The following is a 20,356-nucleotide window of genomic DNA, read 5'->3' as shown; positions in this document are numbered from 1 at the left end:
CTGCAACAAGAGAAACCACCACAATGAGAAGCCCGCACACCGCAACAAAGAGTAGCCCCTGCTCACTGCAACTAGAGAAAAGTCTGTGCGCAGCAAAGTAGACCCAATGCAGCCAAAAATAAATTAATTAATTAAATTTTTAAAAAGACTTTAAAAATAGTCCAAATCAAAAAAAATCTGAAAAAAAAAAACTACAATGAGATTATCCTCTCACACCCATTCGGATGGCCACTATAAAAACAAAAAAAAGAAAGAAAGAAAATAAGTGTTGGAGAAGATGTGGAGAAATTGAAACCCTTGTGCTTGGCTGGTAGAAATGTAAAATGGTGCAGCTGCTATGGAAAACAGAATGGTGATTGCTCAAAAAATTAAACATAGAATTACAATATGATCCAACAATTCTACTTCTGAGCACATACCCAAAAGAAGTAACAACAGGGACTAGAACAAATATTTGTACACCCATGTTCATGGCAGCACTATTTGGCAATAGCCAAAAGGTGGAAGCAACCAAAGTGCCCATCAACAGATTAACGGATAAATGAAATGTAGTATATGCATACAACAGAATATTATTCAGCCTTAAAAAAAGGAAATTCTGTCATGCTACAACATGGATGAACTTTCAGGACATTATGTTAAGTGAAATAAGCCAGACACAAAAGAACAAACACTGTATGATTCCACTTATATGAGGTACCTAGAGTAGTCAAAATCATAAAGACAGAAAGAATGGTGGTTGCCCAGGGCTGGGTAGAGTGGGGCATAGGGATTTATCTTTTAATAGGTACAGAGTTTCAATTTTCGAAGATGAAAAGAGTTCTTTGGATGATGGTGGTGATGGCAGCACGACAATGTGAATGTACTTAATACCACTGAACTGTACACTTAAAATTGGTTGAAATGGTAAATTATGTTATGCGTATTCTACTACAATTTTTTTTAATCCAGTGTGGCTTTCTGCAATTTATACTACTATCAAAGAAAAGTAAAAATTATTACCAATGTCAAAACAGCTCATAAAACCATAAAAAAGCCCCAGCGCACTGCTCAAATGTCCAGTTCCTCTGCTAGATCTACTCAGCAATAGCAGTGTTTCAGTTTACTCCTCCTTCCCAAACCCATCCTTGGAGAAGGGTAAAAACTGGTCAAAAAGACAGAAAGGAAAAAGTAAGGGGAGATTAATGAGAATATTTCAGGAATACTACTTCTCGGTGGTTCAATTTTCTTGTCTGCAAAATGGGGGAATAATAGTGCCTACCTTTTCAAAGGGCTGTCATAAGGATTTAGCAAGTTCACACATATAAAGTATTTAAGAGTGCTTACCACATGGTAAACGCCCTATAAATGTTCCCTATCAATATTATTGCTCGAGAAATCTCAACATTTTTGTTTCAACTACAACTTACATTTCAGCTCCCTCTCCTGAACACCAAATATCCAGCTGCAAAAACAAAAACCAACAACAACAAAAAAACACCAACAAACAGAAAACCCCCAAAAACTCCAGCTAGATTTTCTCAGTGAAGAACACTGCAATTAACTCAGTCATCCTAGGCTGACCTGGGACAAGCTGTTAGACTCTTGCCTCTTCCTCATCCTTAACATCTAATCTCTCATCAAGCTCTGTAGACAATTTCCTCAATACCTCTTGCAACCATCCCTTCTTCTTTAACCACACTGTCCATCTCCCACTTAGTACAGGCTTCATCACTTCTTCCAGGATTACTTTAGTTTCTGACTGGCCTTGGGGACTCTAATCTCAGCCCTCTCTGACTGACCCATCTGTTACATCCACCCTTGTTACAGGGATCTATTAAAACAAAAATCTATGTTTTTTGTTTACTATGTGGATTGGACTCTTTTTTTTTACTTTTTTATACTTTCAAATTAAAAATTTTTAATTTCAATTTAAAAATGAGAGAAGGAACAAAGTGTTCCCCTGATCAATGGTGGCTGGAAGCAGGGAGAGCAATATAAGGATTGCAAAAGGGCGCAAAGAAATTTTGGGGAGTGACGGATATGTTCGTTATTTTTATTATGATTATGACTTTTCGGGTGTATACCTGTGTCAAAACTTATCAAATTATACAATTAAATAAGTGTGATTTACTGTACGTCAATTATTCCTCAATTTAAAAAATTTAAATAAGAAAAAAAACAAGAGTAAATGCATCAAAAAAACCTTTAAAAATAAATCTTCCCTTCGTTTAAAATACTTCAGTGGCTGCCCTCTGCCTCAAGATAAATCTCCAACCCCTAACTATGACATGCAAGGCAATGTCTCCTCTACTGCCATTTCCCCACAAGTGCCCCCGAGTCCAGCCAGAGAGATTTACTTAGAGCGCCTTTGTTGTCTAGCATAGTAGCATAAGCTAATGCTTCTCCTCTATTTCCTTTCCCCTATTCCCCATCTAATGCTCCCTCATTTAGTTTAAGCATCTAAATGCTTGTCCTCAGGCTGGGTTAGGTGCCTTTCTACTCTGCTACCACAGCACCTAGTTAAGACTTCTATCACAGCATTTCAAGAACTGTTATCAGTAGTTTTCTGTCTCTGCTATTAGATTATAAACATGAGAATAAGTTCTATGTTTTTCATCCTCAGTCCCTTGGAGAGTTGCTAGAATGCAGTGAACACTCAAAATAGTCGCTGAATTAAAAGGAAGGGAAAACAAGCATTTAAAATGTCATTTGTATCAACTGATTCTCTGATCAACCCTATCAAACTTACCCTTAAGAAAATCTGAGGCTCAGAGAAGTTAGGTGATTTGCTCAAGGCTATACCCATAGTAAGTAATGGGGCCAAGCTTTCAAACAAGGCTCTTCCGACACCTAGACAGGTGCATTTTCCTGTATTTGTGAATTCCTCACAGTGCCTAACCCTAATGCCTCTTCAGCATAGGTGATCAATAAATATCTGCTACTTTCATGTTTACTGTAACTCTCTAGTCCTAAGGGAGTTTCTGTTGCTTTGTCACACATTACAACATATGATAAGAAGACTTCAAAGAATTACAGTATACCGTATAAAGTGAAAGTGACTTTCCTTACCTAATCTTGCTTTCCACCTAAAAAGGTGAATAGAAAGGGATAAATGGGGGGTAGAAAAAGATTCAACTAATAGAAGGCAGTTAGAAAGGTGGTTTCACTGGATGCTACCAACCAAGAAGAAAAGATCCTGTAACCATCCACATGCTCAGCAGCATGCTCAGCTGAGGAAGTCACTAACTTCCAAGACAAGTCAAGGTATTCATTTCAGATCTACAGCCCAATAAAATTCTCATCTTTCCCCCCAAAGTACCTATCTTAAGAACACCTAGGATGGGACTTCCCTGGTAGCACAGTGGTTAAGAATCTGCCATGGGTTCGATCCCTGGTCTGGGACGATCCCACAGGCCACAGAGCAACTAAGCCTGTGCACCGCAACTACAGAGCCTGTGCTCTAGAGCCCATGAGCCACAACTACTGAAGCGCGAGCGCCTAGAGCCTGTGCTCAGCAACAAGAGAAGCCACTGTAGTGACAAGCCTGTGTATCACAACGAAGAGTAGCCCCTGCTCACAACTAGAGAAAGCCCGCACGCAGCAACAAAGACCCAACGCAGCCAAAAATTAATTAATTAATTAAAAAAAAATACATCTAGGAGGGGGACTTCCCTGGTGGTCCAGTGGTTAAGAATTCACCTTCCAATGCAGGGGACACAGGTTCAATTCCTGGTCAAGGAACTAAGATCCCACACGCAGCAGGGCAACTAAGCCCATGCGCCGCAGCTACTGAGTATGCGAGCCACAACTAGAGAGAAGCCTGCGCACCGCAACTAAGACCCCAACACAGCCAAAATAATAATAATAATAATAAATAAATATTTTTTTAAAAAACAAAACACTTAGTAGGGAATTCCCTGGTGGTCCAGTGGTTAGGATTCTGCGCTTCCACTGCCAGGGGCCTGGGTTTGATTCCTGGTCAGGGAACTAAGATCTCACAAGCCGAGCACCATGGCCAAAAAAAACCACTTAGGACATCCTAGTTGCCATTTCCTCAGCAGTCGTCAGATCTGAATCAGTTCCTGCCCTGGCATCAACAATTACTTCACCAAGTTACTTTCTGTAGGTTACAGGAGCTACTCTTCAAAAAAACTTTTACTACGCAACAACAGAGGGCACTGCACTTTGCTAGGCTGACAAGGAATACAAGAAGGAAAATCACAGGCCGTGTATGCCACATATAAAAAGATTAGACACAAATATTTCTAATATCAGAACTCAAAAGAAAGCTAGAGGCAGGAATACACAGTGTCTGCTATGAAAAAGTCTCCTTGACCCAATTTTTAAAGACTTGACAAAATTATAAATTCTACTATCCCTCCATGATTAGGACCCAAGCTCTGTATCCTCCTAACTCTTGTTCTCTTTAATTTCTATAAGTCAGAGTCGGCTAGAAGTTCAGGACTGAATCACAAGAGGTGCAGCAGCTTCCCATATGGGTGTTAATTAGTCGAGTAGTTCTTCACCACTTATTTCATTCCTTCAACAAATCTTTACTGAACACCTATGATGTGCCAGACACTGTGCTAGGCAGAGTGAAAACGACAGATATGACCCCAGTTCTCGTGCAGCTTTCACTCTAATAGCATATAAGAGTATTCCACTTAACTATAGAGTTAATAATTGATCTACTGATCTCTGAAACAAACCCAAAGAACCTCAGAATCCCAAAGACTTGCAGATTTACGTCCTCGCTTTGCCCATGGGAACTCTGAAGCCCAAAAGTGACTTGCCCAAGGTCACCCTGAGCGTTAGTGACAGAACAGGAACTAGAACCCGGGTCTCCCGAAACTACAATCAGTGCCCCACGCGCTGCCTCTCTCCCTGAGGGGAAGGAGTCACAGGTGGTGACCAAGGAAAAGCAAGCTTCGTCAAATTTATATCTGATGTCAGTCTCACGCCTTCTCCAAAGAGGGGGAAGCCACGGCCAAACCGAGGGTCGGGGGAGGTGGGAAACTGCCTCAGTTTCCCCGAAGAGACGCGGCCGCGCAGCCTCGCTACCGCACAGGCTCCGCTCCTGCACTTCCGTCCAGTTGCTCCCGCCCCTCCCTCTCCGACTCCAACCCGGAGGCCCGGTGGGCGACACCACAAAATTACTCCTTCACTCACAAGGACTCGCACCAGCAACGCCATGTTTCTCGACAACCATTTCCGGGTGAAAGGTGGGCTTCCGGAGTCCCCGCTGCCACCACCCCTCCCCTAGGTCGTCTTTTCGCCGGCGGATGCCCGGCAACGGCGGCGCAGGCGCACAGAGGTCGCTGCGCACACGAGCGCGCGCTTTCACTGCTGTGCGCGAGGAGGCAGGGCCTGGGGCGCGGCCGGACGGTCGGGACGCGCGCGCGCCTCTCGCTCTCCCTAGTCTCCGCCAGACACGTCACAGAGGCTCAAGTCATCACAACACCTGTCCTCTTTGACCTCTGCCTCGGGCTTTTCATAGCTCTTTCATTAACCCACCTCACCCAGCCTCAGTCTTCAGCACCACCTTGTCGGAGTCCCTCTTTCCCAGACTCTGTCCCCACAAGGATTCCCCCCTCTTCACCGATGGTTGAAAAGAACAGAATCCTGGGAGAATCCTAGCACTTCAGAACTCCCTAAGGGACTTCCCTGGCGCTGCAGTGGTTAAGAACCCGCCTGCGAATGCAGGGGACGCAAGTTCGAGTCCTGGTCCTGGAAGATCCCACATGCCACGGAGCAAATAAGCCCGTGCGCCACAACTACTGAGCCTGCAAGCCGTAACTACTGAGTCCATGCTCTTAGAGCCCGTGCTCCGCAACAAGAGAATCCACTGCAATGCAAAGCCCATGCACCGCAATGAAGAGCAGACCCTGCTCGTCGCAACTAGAGAAAGCCCGCGCGCAGCAATGAAGACCCAACCCAGCCAATTACTGAAAGAAAAAAAAAAAGATTCTCTAAAACGAGCCTGAGAAAGAGTAGGAGGAAGAACAAAGGGCATGGCTGAGTCCTGAAATTCAGGGGAAGAGGGTGGTCACATGCTGACCTGAGACCCGAAGAAGGAACTTTAGGGGCTTCTGGTTGGTTGGTTGTGATTGGGAGCATCTTTGAGTATTGATAGGAAATTATTATAAAGATGAAGATACAGAAGAAAGAATCAAAGACGCAAAGAGTTTCCACAGGAGGTTGGGAGAGAATGGCCTTGGCTAGAACACCTCTTGCATTCATTGTATCCCAAGAACAGTAGAGGAGAGAAGGTGTCAGTGCTCCTGGGGTGACTGGGAGCAGAAGGGCAGGGTGCTGAAGGACTCCCTTCTCTTTCATTCAGTCAACATAGACCCATTGAATGGTCACTATGTGCTGGACACAAGACAGGTGTGGATACTGGCTTCCTGGAGCTCATAGACCTGCGGCTGGGGGGGTAGAGGCTGGAGGTGCTGTGTCACAAAAGTCTAGTAAGCCGATGAAAAAAATAAAATAGTTAAAAATTGTGGTAAGTGCTATGAAGGGAACAACAAAGAGCTAAATTAGAGAATAACATGCGGGGACTTCCCTGGTGGCACAGTGGATAGGACCCTGCCCTCCCAATGCAGGGGGCCCAGGTTTGATCCCTGGTCAGGGAACTAGATCCCACATGCATGCCGCAACTAAGAGTTCACATGCCACAACTAAGGAGCCCGCCTGCATTAACTAAGACCCAGCGCAACCAAATTTTAAAAAATAATAATAATAACATGGGAAGGAAACTACGCTTTAGAAACTACCCTTTAGATGCTTTGCACTCAAGTGGACAGCTTATGTGTTTGGTATTGGAAACAGTGGTGTAGCGCTCCCACACATAAGTTAGGACAAGTTGCATCACATATTAAAAAGGGGGAGTTTCCCGACTTCCCTGGTGGCGCAGTGGTTAAGAATCCGCCTGCCAATGCAGGGGATACGGGTTCGATCCCTGGTCCGGGAAGATCCCACATGCCGCGGAGCAACTAAGCCCGTGCGCCACAACTACTGAGCCTGCGCTCTAGAGCCTGTGAGCCACAACTACTGAAGCCTGCGCGCCTAGAGATCATGCTCTGCAACAAGAGAAGCCACTGCAATGAGAAACCCGCGCACCACAACGAAGAGTAGTCCCCGCTCGCCGCCAACTAGAGAAAGCCCGTGCACAGCAACAAAGACCGAATGCAGCCAAATATAAATAAATAAATTAATTTATTTTAAAAGGGGGGGGGGCACTTCCCTTCCTACAGCTACTGAGCCTGTGCTCTAGAGCCCGCAAGCCACAACTACTGAGCCTGCGTGCCGCAACTACTGAAGCCCATGCGTCTAGAGCCCGTGCTCCGCAACAAGACAAGCCACCGCAACAAGAAGCCCGCGCACCACAATGAAGAGTAGCCCCCACTCGCTGCAACAGGAGAAAGCCCGCGGGCAGCAATGAAGACCCAATGCAGCCAAAAATAAATAAATTTATTTAAAAAAAAAAACTACCTATCTATAAAAAAAAGGGGGGGATAAGAGCAATATTCTTGTTAATCAGATTCAAGAAGCAAATGTGATACAAAAACTGTGCAAATTTAAGACCAAGTAAATAATTCACACAATAGATGATGAACTAAGATGTTGGGGACAAGAGAAAAGACTGATATTTAATTTCCTTTCTGATGGCTTCTATTTTCTCTGTTAACTTGGCAGGAAAGTTTTTCTACTCAGAGGAAGGCAGATGGTATGAGATTATAGTTTAGAAGAAGGAGAAAGTTTAAAGTTTAACAAAGAATGAAAGAAAAAGGGGCCAGTGAAATATGGAGAATCTAGTTGAAGCTGGTAACTCTCCACTTTATAAATTTTAATTTATTAATTAATTTTAAATTAAAAAGTGATTTATGATTACACTGTATTTTCTAAAAATTAGCATGTTACAGATAAAGCTAAAGTCCCTTTTTACCATCACCTTGAATCCCAACCTTCCACCCTCTCTAAAACTGAATTTCCTTTCAGATCTTTTTTAATGCTTTCATATACATATACATGTTCCCTTAGAAAATATGTCTTTCTGGTTGGTGTGGGTTTTCGTTTTTTTCCTTTTATTTTTAACTTAATTGACAGCATAGTTTTGTTTTATTTTGCTGCTTCCTTCTTTTTACTAGTTTCTTTTTAAAATTCTATATATGTTGCTCTACATAGATCCAGATCATTTCCTTTTAACAGCTGTTCTATCATATGATATATATGGCATATAGTTTGTTTCTTTTTGTTGTTGTTCTTATGACCAATGTTTCCATGAATATTCTTATACACTTAAGAGCAAAAATTTTAATGGCATCCATCTATTTCTGTGTGATTTTTCTTCAAAATCATTAGCTAACTTGGGATTAGCAGAGGAGAGAGCTGATAGTTGGAGTCAATAAAGGATTGTTTTTCCAGGCCATGGAATAGATGTCATCAATGCAAAGATGGTGATGATATTGTCAAGAAAAAGTTTCAAGGGCATTCCCTGGCAGTCCAGTGGTTAGGACTCGGTGCTTTCACTGCCGGGGGTCTGGGTTCAATCCCTGGTTGGGGAACTAAGATCCTGCAAGCCGTGTGGCGCAGCCAAAAAAAAAAAAGAAATGTGAATGAAATGAGAGAGTGACCCATGTAAATATCTTGGAAAAGAGCATGCTGGGCAGAGAGAACACAAGTGCAAAGGTCCCAACATGAGAGAATGCTTGGTGTTTCCAAGGAAGAGAAAGGAGGTTATCACGGCCTAGAGCCAAATGAATAAGGAAGAGTATGGTAAGAGATGAGGTTGACAACCTGGCCCTAGAGGCCAGATCATGGGGGAGCTTGTTGGCCATGGTAAAGACTTTGGATCCTATTCTAAGTATGTGCTAGTGTAGCTGTAGAAAATCACTGGAAGGAAACACAAGAAACTGGTAATAGTGGTTATGATGCTTGATTCTGAAGAAGAGGGCTGGGAGACTAGGAGGTTAGGTCTGGAAAGGAGACATTTTTTTCACTATATATCCTTTTGCGTTGTTTGGAGTTTGTACTGTATCTATATAATTACCTTTAAAATTGAAAGAAAAGGGAATTCCCTGATAGTCCAATGGTTAGGACTCTGAGCTTCCACTGCCAGGGGCCCGGGTTTGATCCCTGGTCAGTGAACTAAGATCTTGCAAGCAGCGCAGTGCGGCTGAAAAAATAATAATAATAAAATAAAATAAAATTGAAAGAAAAATATCCATATCACTCTCAAAACCTTATTCTGAAAAAAAAAAAGTTTACTCATTGGTTTTATGGAAAATACAAAGAAGTAGAACTTGGTCCTTGCCCTCAGGCATATTACAGCTGTGGAGGTATAATACATATTCACAAAAATTTTAAAAGACAATGCAAAAGAATGAAGTTGGACTCCTATTTCACACCATATGGACAATGAACTCAAAATGGATCACAGATCCAAATATAAGAGCTAAACTATAAAGCTCTTAGAAGAAAACATAAGAGTAAGTCTTTGTGACCTTGTTTTAGGCAAAGCCTTCTTAGATAAAACATCGAAAGTACAAATAACAAAAGAAAAAAATAGATAAATTGGACTACATAAAAATTTAAACTTTTATGTTGCAAAAGATACCATCAAGAAAGCGAAAAGGTATAGAATGGGAGAAAATATTTGTAAATCACATATCTGATAAGGGACTTGTATGCAGAATATCCAAAGAAGTCTACAACTCAGTAATTAAAAAAAAAACACCCAGTCAAAAATGGGCAAAGGAGGGCTCCCCTGGTGGCGCAGTGGTTGAGAGTCCGCCTGCGATGCAGGGGACACGGGTTCGTGCCCCGGTCCGGATCTTCGTGCCCGGAAGATCCCACATGGCGGCGGAGCGGCTGTGCCCGTGAGCCATGGCCGCTGAGCCTGCGCATCCGGAGCCTGTTGCTCCGCAGCGGGAGAGGCCACAACAGTGAGAGGCCCGCGTACAGCAAAAAAAAAAAAAAAAAAAAAAAAAAAAAAGGGCAAAGGCTTTGAATAGACGTCTCTCAAAGAAGATATACAAATGGTCAAGAAGCTAATGAAAAGATGATCAGCATTATTAGTCATGAGGGAAACACACACACACACACACACACACACACACACACAATGAGATACCACTTCACATGCCCACTAGATGGCTATAATCAAGCAGACATGTAATACAAAGTGCTGACAAGGATGTAGAAAAACTGGATCCCTCATACATTGATGTATGTGATGTTTGGAAAACAGTCTGGTTGTTCCTAAAAATGATAAACATAAAGTTACCATATGGCCCAGTGATTCCATTCCTAGGTATATATTTAAGAGAAATTAAAACATATGCCCACACAAAAAATTGTATATGGTTGTTCATCACAACATTATTCATAATAGCCAAAAACAACCTAAATATCCTTCAACTGATGAAATGGATAAATAAAATGTGATATATCCAGAAAATAGATTATTTCTCAGCAATAACAAGGAATGAACTACTGATACACTCCAACATGGCTGACCCTTTAAAACATTATGCTAAGTGAAAGAAGTCAATCGCAAAAGACTACATACACTATGAGTATGATTCCATTTCTGTGAAGTGTCCAGCCGCCCATTCCCATGGCCAATTCCTGAACCGCATCACCAGAATTGTTTTAATTAAGAAAATTTTAATTTATGCCATTCTGGGTTCTCACCGTCCTTTTTTTTTTTTTTTTGGCCACACCATGCGGCTTGCAGGATCTCATTTCCCCGACCAGAGATCGAACCTGTGCCCCCTGCAGTGGAAGCATGGAGCCCTAACCACTGGACAGCCAGGGAATTCCCTCACCATCCTACTCTTTAAGTGTCCATTCATTCCTAGGACACTTGTCATTTCTACCTCATTGAGACCTCCAGGCTTTTTATCTCTTCTCTTTACACAGTAGTCTGTCAACCCTCTCATCTCTCTCCTTCTATCTAACTCAGATCATACAGTCTGTCACTGTAATTGCTTATCTCTTGCAATATAACTCCCTTGCTCAAATGTCTTTCTATCCCTGCCCCCCCCACCTAGAGAGACACCATGCCTGCATCTAGGTTATTGAGTACTATTGGAGAAAATCATGCAAGGAACATATTGGTACCATCAAATATGGATACCAACCTTTATTACGCTCAACTCTGCCCCCCTTTTCCAAAACTACCGTTTATAACTGTATTAGATTCCTAGGACTTCCATAACAACAACAAAAAAAAAAACAAGCCAGGTGGCATAAAACAATGGAAATGTATTGTCTCACAGTTCTGGAGATAAGAAGTCCAAAATCAAGGTGTTGGGCTTCCCTGGTGGCACAGTGGTTGAGAGTCCGCCTACCGATGCAGGGGACACGGGTTTGTGCCCCGGTCCGGGAAGATCCCACATGCCACGGAGCGGCTGGGCCCATGAGCCATGGCCGTTGAGCCTGCACGTCCGGAGCCTGTGCTCCGCAACGAGAGAGGCCACAGCAGTGAGAGGCCCGCGTACCGCAAAAAAAAAAAAAAAAAAAAAAAAAAATTCTGATCAAAATCAAGGTGTTGACAAGGATCACGCTCTATCTGAAGGCTCTAGGGGAGGAGGATCTTTCCTTGTCTCTTCCTAGCTTCTGGTCATTGCCAGGAATCCTTGCTGTTTCTTGATTTTTTTAACTCCAGTCTCTGCCTCTGTCAGCACATGGACTTCTTTTGTACCTGTCTCTGTGTCTCTTCTCATCTTATAAGGACTCCACTCATACTGGATTAGGGTCCACCCTGATGACCTTATCTTAACTTGATTACATCTGTGAAGATCCTTTTTCCAGATAAGGTTATATTCATAGGTTAGGGGCAGGGGTGTTGGACTTTAACATATTTCTTTTGAGGGACACAATTCAACCCATAACAGGAACCTGTTCCACGTTCCTTGACTCTGACCCCTTCTTACTGTCTCTGAACAGATAGCCTCACCTCCTGCTTCACAGAGAAAAAATAAATTAGAAGCCATCAGAAGGAAACTCAACTTCCCACCACCAAACAAACCTACTTGTATAGCGTGCATGTATCCTTTCTTCTTTATATCATTTCAATGGAAGAATTGCCATTTTTCTTAGTTAAAGCTAACCTTGTAAGAGTTCTTCAAACTTGACGTGTCCAAAACTGACCTCATCATCTTCCTCTAAAAATCTGTCCTCCTTCTGTGTTCTCTCTTTTCATTGTTGTTGAATGGCACACCATCCGCCCAGTTGCTCAAGCAAAAAAGCCACAGGATTCACCCTTGACTCTGCTTCTCCCTTATTCTCTCCATCCCAACACTCCCCAAGTCCTGCTAAGAGAGCAGAACCACAGTCTCTTTGGGTTTGTACAGTACATGTCTATTAATAAAGCCCACACTTGTATTTGCACTTAGGCACCCACATTATATTCAGTTGATTCTACTAAGTTCACAGCTACCTACAACACTATCTCTTTCCCATCTGAAGTTGTGAAATCACACTTCATATCTTGTACTTGTATGGTTGGTTTCATGCATTCTGATGACTTTCCCCCCGTTTTATTTCATTTCCTTTGATTCAGTCTATTACCTTACCATCTTAGTATCCTTTGGGATCTTTATTTTCTCTTTCATTCATGCATGGAACTTGAAGGCATGATCATTGCAAGATAAGAGACTTCATGTAAAGTGCTAAGCACAGTACCTGGCACATAATAAGCCCTCAATAAACATTGTAGTTTTTATTATTACCCCAACATTCAGAACAGTATTGAGCCATAGAAGACCCTCAATAAATATTTACTGATTAATAAATGAATAGATGGATCAAAGATGGATGGAATGAATGAATATCCCCTTTCCTGCATCCCAGGTCCATTAAATTTGATATTATTATCCCTCTTTTACAGTTAGAGAAACTAGAGAGGTTAAGTAACTTGCTCGAAGTCACTCAGCTGGAAAGTCGTGGAACTAGAACTGGAACCCAGATCTGCTTGACTCCTAAACATATATGACTATTCTGCTTAACTCTGCTTCCTCACATTACATTCAGATCAAAAGAACTAATTGTGAAGTCAGAGGCTTCCCAAGGTTGTGTGTTCCAAGCCCTAGAACAGCTGATTCTCCAGCTTGTGGCCCTGGGACACGGGGATGTGGAGGAGGCCAAGAGATGGCATCAGAGCTTTGGGGGCCTCACATCTTTCCTCTGCTATGGACCTCCCATTTTCCCTGCCCTAAACTATATGCTTAGCTATTTCTCCCTGAGAACTAACAATATTCTGTGTCCCCAAGGAGATACTTTAAGACCAGGGCGCCAAGCCCCGGGAAGATAATTCTACTACTTGCCAAGACTGGGGTCCGTGGAATTGGGGGTCCAGAAGAGTGGCAAGAATGGTACAAAGAATACAGAGACCTGCAGGAGACCTGCAGTTACCTCTCTGGATTGTTAGCTTCTCATCTGTAAAAATAGGGGAGCAGAGGGTAACATTCCTTGCCCTGCCTGCTTCACAAGACTGTTTGAGGCACAATAATGATAACAACTAACATTTGTTGAGTGCCACCTCTGTGCCAGCTACTGTGCTGAGTGTCTTTCGTATCCTCACAGTTAGCCTCATGAAATAGGTACATCGTTTACCCGTCCCCCCACCTTTTATTTTCACAAATGAGGAAATCAAGGTTCATGGAATTAGACGACTTGCCCAAGGCCTCTAACTCTAAGTGACAAATCTTGAAATTTGAAACTGGGCTGCCTTTTGAGGCCAGCAGAGCTGTGAGACCACAGCTGAGACAGTGTTTGTGAACTCTAAAGAACGATATAAGCCTTGAACCCTTTGGTGTGAGAATGCCCTGTACAAGTATGCAGCCTGTTATGATTGGGACTGGAGGTGGGTGCCTGGTGGGGATAATTTTCCAAGGAGGCAGTTGAACAGATCAGATGGTTAGGATGGAAGGGCTGTTCCCACCCACAACAATCTGATTGGTTCCCCATAGTCTGGGTGGGAAAGGGGGTCAGGTACAGAGTCTGAGTGGTTCTCTTGCGAAAAAGTGTTCTAGGACAGGTGGAGGTGGGAGAGGAAGCTCCTAGGGTATCAAGCTGGAGCCACAACATTCAATTCAATGCCTGGGCCTCAGCAGGAAGAGCACCGTGGCTGAGAGTCCTTGAAGCTCTCTGATAGGGATAAGGCAGGGAGAGCTCCAATCTGTCAGACTTTCCAAGAAACCAGGGACGTACAGCCCAGGAAATCAGCGCATGTAGGAGCCTGCCCCACCTGTGACCCCTTGGTCCCCTGCCTCTCTGCCCTTGGGTCTCCAGCCACCCTGCTTCTACACTGCTCTCCCTGTGTCCACAGTCCACTGCTTGGCCTCCCCGGGCACCTCCCTTCCAGGCTCACTCTCCTCTCACATACACCAGAACTCTGTCTGCCGTGCAGCTCCTTTGTTTACTTCCAGAGCTTGTGGGCCTGCCCCCAGCCAAACACAACGAAACTCGGCCAGGGAGGGCTAGGCTCCAGTCTCAGGCTGGCCCCTCAGGGACAGGGAATGGCCTCCAAGCCAGGGAGGTAGCTCGAAGGTATGCTGCCCCCCACCCTGGGCTCTTGCTTCAGGTCCTGACAACCTAGGTTTCAGGCCTAGAGGGAAGAAACACAGGATCTGCCCAGAGCTGGGCAAGAATTCTTACTGTTGAAACAGCTTTGGCTAGGAGCCCTGGGAATCGAAGACCCAGCTGGAGAGAGATGGGGGAAATTTTGAGGCCCCCTGGGTGGGAAGCTGAGGCCTAGGCTTTCTTCTGCTGGTTCTCCCTTTCTTCAGCCAGGCAGAACCTGGTCCTGAGCCCTTGGAACAAGGACTCAGGTGCCCAAATTTCCCTACCAGAAGGCTGTATTCCCCTCCCAAGAGCTCATGCCTCGCTCTTCCCCATAGGTTCTAGTGGAAAAGGGAAGTGGGCATTTAGTCTGGGCCAAGCCCCAAGCAGGAATGTGTCTGGCATTGGTCCGTCTAAGGTCAGTAAGGTCAGTGGGGAGGTTACTAATGTATAATTATGTATTTATATATGGTATAATGTAAAGGGGAGGAGCTCCAGTTGTTTCTAGAGCTGGGGTGAAGGGGTGGAATGTGTGCCGAACTGGAGGGTAGCAGGTAAGATAAGATCACAGGTAAGATTACATGAGGAACAGTGGTCAGTGACAGAAAAGAGATGCCCCCATAGGGGAAGAGGAGATCGTGGCAGCCCACGTTCCCCAGTGAGAGGTGGAGGGCCCTTTAAATGGTGACCAGTTGATTCTGTGAGTATGATGTGGGGATGAGAGGGGACAGAGCAGACACTGGTGAATGAAGTGGGGATGACTTTAGAGGAAATGAAATCCCCAGTTTCCCTCCCATTTAAGGGACCCATTTTGGAGGCAACAAACTTGACTAAGGAATGTCAAAAAGGAAACCTAACTCTGTTGCTATGCCTCAGTGGAATAGATGGAGCTCTGGAAGAAAACCAGGAATGGGGTTAGAGGTAGCACTGGCCCTGCTCAGCCTGTGCTCTCTGTCCCATTCTGCTCTGGGCAGCCCGCCTCCCCTCTCTGGGACAGTCATTCTTTGAAGGGTCACTGGGTCCCCTGGGGTAAATAAGAAATCTGCCACAGTTTTAGGCATGGTTTTGTTTTTTATCTCATCAATGTACATTTTAATCTAACAGTCTAAGAGCCTCACACCCATGCCCAAACCCGCTCCCCCTCTTTCCCACCCCTGCCCAACCAGCATCCATCTGCCCCGGGGCAGAAAGTCATCAAGCACAATGGTAATTCAAGGAGGAGGTGGCACCTGTGCCTCTCCCAAGGCGAGCCCTCCCTGGAGAGTCCAGAGATCGAGAAGGTCCCGGTAAGGAGAGGTGGTGGGCTGAGTTTCATTGGAAGACAAGGCCTCCTGGGTCTCAGTCCCATTCAGAGTCTGTCTCCCTGGGCCTGTCCCTGCCAGTCAGAGCAGCAGAAGGGCAGAGATCCTCAGACAGGGGGACTTGTGGATAGAAAGAGACCTTCAGCCCAGTTCCCACTCTGAGAGTGAACAAGGCTGTTGAAATCCCCTTTCACGCAGGCTGTGTAGATGCTCCTGGCTGTAGCTTCCCCACCCCTCTGTGATTCCAGGAGTGCGTGGAGGGGCTCTTGTGACCAGCATCCTGGGATGTATCACCCAGGAAGACAGAGGCCAGTGCTGCTACCTGCAGCCACAAGACTCCACGACCATGTCCTCATACTGCTTATAGACCACGTTGTTGGCGGAGTCAATGAAGAGGATGCTGATGGGACTCAGCCGCGTGGGCACACAGCAGGTGGGTGGCGTGGACTCAGGGTCCATGGAGTTCATCAGGGTCTGGATGACTGCATGGTTCGTGGGCTCCAGGTGGGAGCGCAGGGGGAACTCACATAGCCCCTCGCAGTGGAAGGCCTCGTACTCCAGGGGCGCGATAATCCAGTCGTCCCAGCCCATGTCCTTGAAGTTGACATGCAGCGCCTTCCGACTGCAGCGGGCCTTGGGGTTCTTGCTGGGCCGCTTGCCCTGACGTGTGGCCAGTGGGGCCCGCCGCTTTCGCCGCTGGCTGAACAGGTACTCGTAGACGGTCTTATCATCTTGGCCAGAGCGGGCCTTAATCTCATTAAAGAACAGGTCCCGTTTCTTGGTGCGGCCAAACACCAGGAACAGGGCCTTCTCATGGACCTGCCGGGCAGCCCGGTCAAAGCCCAGGCCACGGAGGTCCACGGCCCGGCCCCGTTCCCAGGCCTCCAGCTCCAGGCACAGCTGGGCCGAGTTCTTAAAGTTTCGGAAGAGCTTCCAGATGTCGAACACCTCCCAGCCAGATCCATCCAGGCCTGGCATGGAACGCACATCCAGCAAGGCCGCCGGCTGTCGGCCGCTGGGGCAGCTGGACAGCTTCAGCTGGGCAGCTCGCCCACTGCCGGGGGCCACTGGCTTAGCTGTGTCCGAGGGCTTCTTCCGCAAGATCCGCAGCTCGGCCCCTAGTAGCCCATCCTTCTCCAGGGCGCTAATGTCAAACATGTACCTCTGCTTCCTGATCGCAGGACCTCGGTCATCTAGAGAGAACACCCATAAGTCATTCCCCACAACCTCACCAAGGGAGCTGGTCACCTTAAGGCCTCAGGGGAGGACCACAGCTCTTCTCCCCTCGAGAGAACGTTCTTTAACCTCTTCCCCACTCTGACAGAGGGCAAGACCCAAACCACTGGGAGCCTTTTTCAAAATAAGGGAGCTTCCTATACAGTCAACCAAGTAGGATTGTTGATCTGTAGATGTGGCTGTAGCTGATTTGAGTGATTCTGGGTGTTTGTGTCAATGAGATGCATAGCAGAGGTCCATCAGCCTTAGAACTGCCTTCTACCTGCCCCTCTCCCATCTGTTATCCATTATGATTTCTCTTTGGTAAGATAGGTGGAATGGGCATTATAATGACCCCTGTTTTTCCAGGGGAGGAACCTGAGGCTCAGAGAAGTTAGTAACTTGCTCATGGTCACCCGTCTGGGAAAAAGCAGAGCTGGAATTCCAGCCTAGAACTTTTTACACCGGATCCTGAGCTGCTTCTACTATACCATGCCTTAAAGAAGATCTTAGTGTTCTTGTTTTACGGATGAGGGACAGAGAGGGGGAGTGACTTGCCTAAAGTCACACAGCAAGTTAACAAAAAAGCCTGTCTATAAGCCAATTTTCCTGGCTTCCCAGTATAATGATTTTGTTGTGTATGTTTCTTACCCTGCTGGGTACGTGAATGTGTGTGTGTGTGTGAATGACAGTTGTTGTGTGTGTGTGTGTGTATGGTTCAGTTCACATGTGAGTATGAAAAGTAATGCATATGTGAGTGACATGTTATATGCATGTATGATTGGGCTTGTGTGAATATTTGAAGGGTATGTATGTATATGTGTCTATATATATGTAAGAAGATTCCTTGCATATATGTAAGGTGTGTGTGCACGTGTGTGTGTGATTCAGCATGTACGCATAAATATAAGGCTGTGTGTGTGTATAAGAAGCTCAGTAGTATGTCCGAATCAGCATGCCTTCCTTCCTAAATACCAATTTGCCATTGGGAAACATTCATAATATTGCTCTAGAAGCTAATTAGGCCTTTAAACTCCCCATCTCCCCCCTCCAAGCTCCCTGAGAGCTGGGGGGCACAGGGACTTATTTTATGATTTCCCCAAGGGGCCACAGCTTGCTCTGGCTGGGCAGGCAGCCAGGCCACCTCCCCCAACCTCAGCCAGACCTGCTGCCTCTGTGCCTCCCCCCACCTCTGTCATTCCCCCACTGGCCAGCTCTAATGAGGAGCCTCTTCCTCTCTCTGACCCTTCCCCCGCCCTGCCAGCCAAAGTCCCAAGACTCCCAGAACCAGAACGTATGAGCTGCCAGCAACTCTAGCAATCAGGTCCACCTCCCTCTTCACACTTATGGAGAAACTGAGGCCCTAAGAGGGGAAGGGACTTGCTGAGATCACACAGCAAGTTGAGAGGAAAAGCCAAGACAGTGATGTGGGGTGGGCAGAGGGAGAAGTGAAGGGAGCACATCGTCTCCTGGGTTCATGATAAAAATGATGTGTGTTTAGGACAGGACAAAAAGTTTTCATATTTGAAGGGCTCTCAGAAATCACCCAATCCAACCTCCATAGGGTTGTACTGATGGGGAAACTGAGACCCCAAAGGGAGAAGGGGCTTTCCCAAGGTCACACGGTGAGTTAGACCCTAGGTCTGTTGTCCACCCTGCCCCACCTCGTATATCTAGAGGTTGTTCCAGAACTCCACTATGCCTCATTTACTGTCGTCACCTATCTTGTCCCCTCTGCCCCCCAGGCCAAAGGCAAAGTGGGAGAACCATGGGTATCTGAGATTAATTTCTCTCTCTGCCATCTGAGAAAACCTACAACCCTCTGCAGCCTGGAAAGTCTGGCCAATTCACGTAAGCACAGAGCATGGCCTGGTAATCAAGAGTCTTAGAGGCTGGTCCCCAACTCTGCCACCAACAGGCAGGTCTTATCTCCTTCCCGGGCTTCAGTAATCCCCTCTGCACCTTGCAGGATTGGCACTTGGTGATCCCCAGGTGCCCTCCAGCTCTGACATGCCAACAGCCTGGGACCTGGAGTGTGTGAGGTAAGTCCCAGATACCACCCAGGCCAGATGCACACACTGTCTCCCACCAGTGCAGTGGCGGGGCTCTGAGAGCCCCCTCCATGCATGCAGATGCCCCTCCCTCTGAGCCGTGCCCCTGCCCCCCCCCGCCCCCTCACCTTGCCCTTTGTCAATAAAGCTGGTGATGGTGTTGGCCAGGCCAGCCTCCAACTTCACGCTGCTGTTGCCTCCCTTTCTGTCAGCCTCGGACAGCGTCCTGTACAGCGAGAGCATGTATTCGTGGGGCGTGATTGGGGGCGGGCGGAATGGCTCCTTGGGCTCTCGAGGGGACCCAGGCTCCCTGGCCTTCTTCAGCAGGAAGGGGCTGGGGACAGATCCTGTCTTTGGTGGTGCCTTACCCCCAAGAAGCTGTCCTTTTGGGGTCACAGTCCGCGTTGCAGCCTGCCTTGTCTGGGGAGGGTGTCCTGGCTTGGGTTCAGGGCCACCCGATCTGGGGGGCAGCTTTTTGGGTTCATCCTTCTTGGGCTGTGTCAGGGCTCCTGTCTGCCCGGTGCCCCCCTTTGCCCTGGCATTGGTGGCCCCCCCACCGTAGCTGTGACCCCCCGGCCTGAAGATGTTCTGGGCCAGAGGGGGCCTCTCCTTGGCTTCTGCTTTGGCCAATCCTGGCCTGGCCCCCTGGGGTCTCTGGCCCAAGTCAGGGGCACCCAACACAGTGCAGATGAATTCCAGGTCCAGCCAAGCCAGGTGCCAAAGCAAGAAAGTGAGGACTTTGGGGAGTCTCATCCTCTGGACAGCCGCTGAATGACACCAAAGAGAACAGTGGCAGCAGCGGAGATGCCTCTGGTTTGGCAGGAAAAACCATGAAAAGAGTGGACCCTCAAAAGCAGCGGCAGCAGCAGTAGCAGCAGAAGGAAAGGCTTTCTCCTCAGTCTGAGGCTCTTGAAGTCTGCCGGGTGTGTGTCTGTATCCAGTCCCATAGTGGAAATGCTCTCGTATCCAGACGTGCACCGTCTCCAGTCAGCAGCTGAAAATAACTCGTTCTTGAAAGGAGAAAGCCGACCGCCCCTTTTCTCCTGCACAACTGACTGAGGGCTTGAAGGAGGCTTGTATAAGGCTGAGGGATTTTTCCAAGAAGGAAGAATGGCGTAATGCTGCCTGTGTGCTCCAGTTCTTTTTTTTTTTTTTTAAGTTTTGAATCCTTTCCAGTGAAAATACTTACACACACACACACACACACACACACACACACACACACACACACACACA

General features: G+C 46.4%; 2 protein-coding genes across 3 annotated transcripts in view; both read right to left on the bottom strand.

Annotated features, from left to right (window-relative positions):
* The window catches only part of UQCC1 (ubiquinol-cytochrome c reductase complex assembly factor 1), a 91,148-nt gene extending 85,938 nt beyond the window's left edge, over positions 1-5,210 (bottom strand). Inside the window, exon 1 of one of the 2 annotated variants that reach the window (XM_079946406.1) lies at positions 5,152-5,210. In XM_079946406.1, the coding sequence (XP_079802532.1) occupies positions 5,152-5,175 (24 nt within the window). In that variant the 5' untranslated portion in view covers positions 5,176-5,210. The remainder of the gene's footprint in view (positions 1-5,151) is intronic. The other variant, XM_079946405.1, reaches the window with a different exon arrangement.
* A 10,962-nt stretch (positions 5,211-16,172) lies between these two features.
* On the bottom strand, positions 16,173-19,873 carry GDF5 (growth differentiation factor 5; the record flags this gene model as incomplete). The annotated part of the gene is made up of 2 exons (XM_079945530.1): positions 16,173-17,047; positions 19,249-19,873. 2 exons carry the CDS (start codon positions 19,871-19,873, stop codon positions 16,173-16,175), a joined length of 1,500 nt encoding a protein of 499 aa, XP_079801656.1.
* Between the last annotated feature and the right edge of the window lie 483 nt (positions 19,874-20,356).

Source organism: Stenella coeruleoalba (assembly GCF_951394435.1).
Source record: "Stenella coeruleoalba genome assembly, chromosome: 15".
In the NCBI taxonomy this organism is placed as follows: domain Eukaryota; kingdom Metazoa; phylum Chordata; class Mammalia; order Artiodactyla; family Delphinidae; genus Stenella; species Stenella coeruleoalba.
The sequence above is the reverse complement of the archived record's forward strand: the minus strand, read 5'-3'. Positions and strand labels throughout refer to the sequence as shown.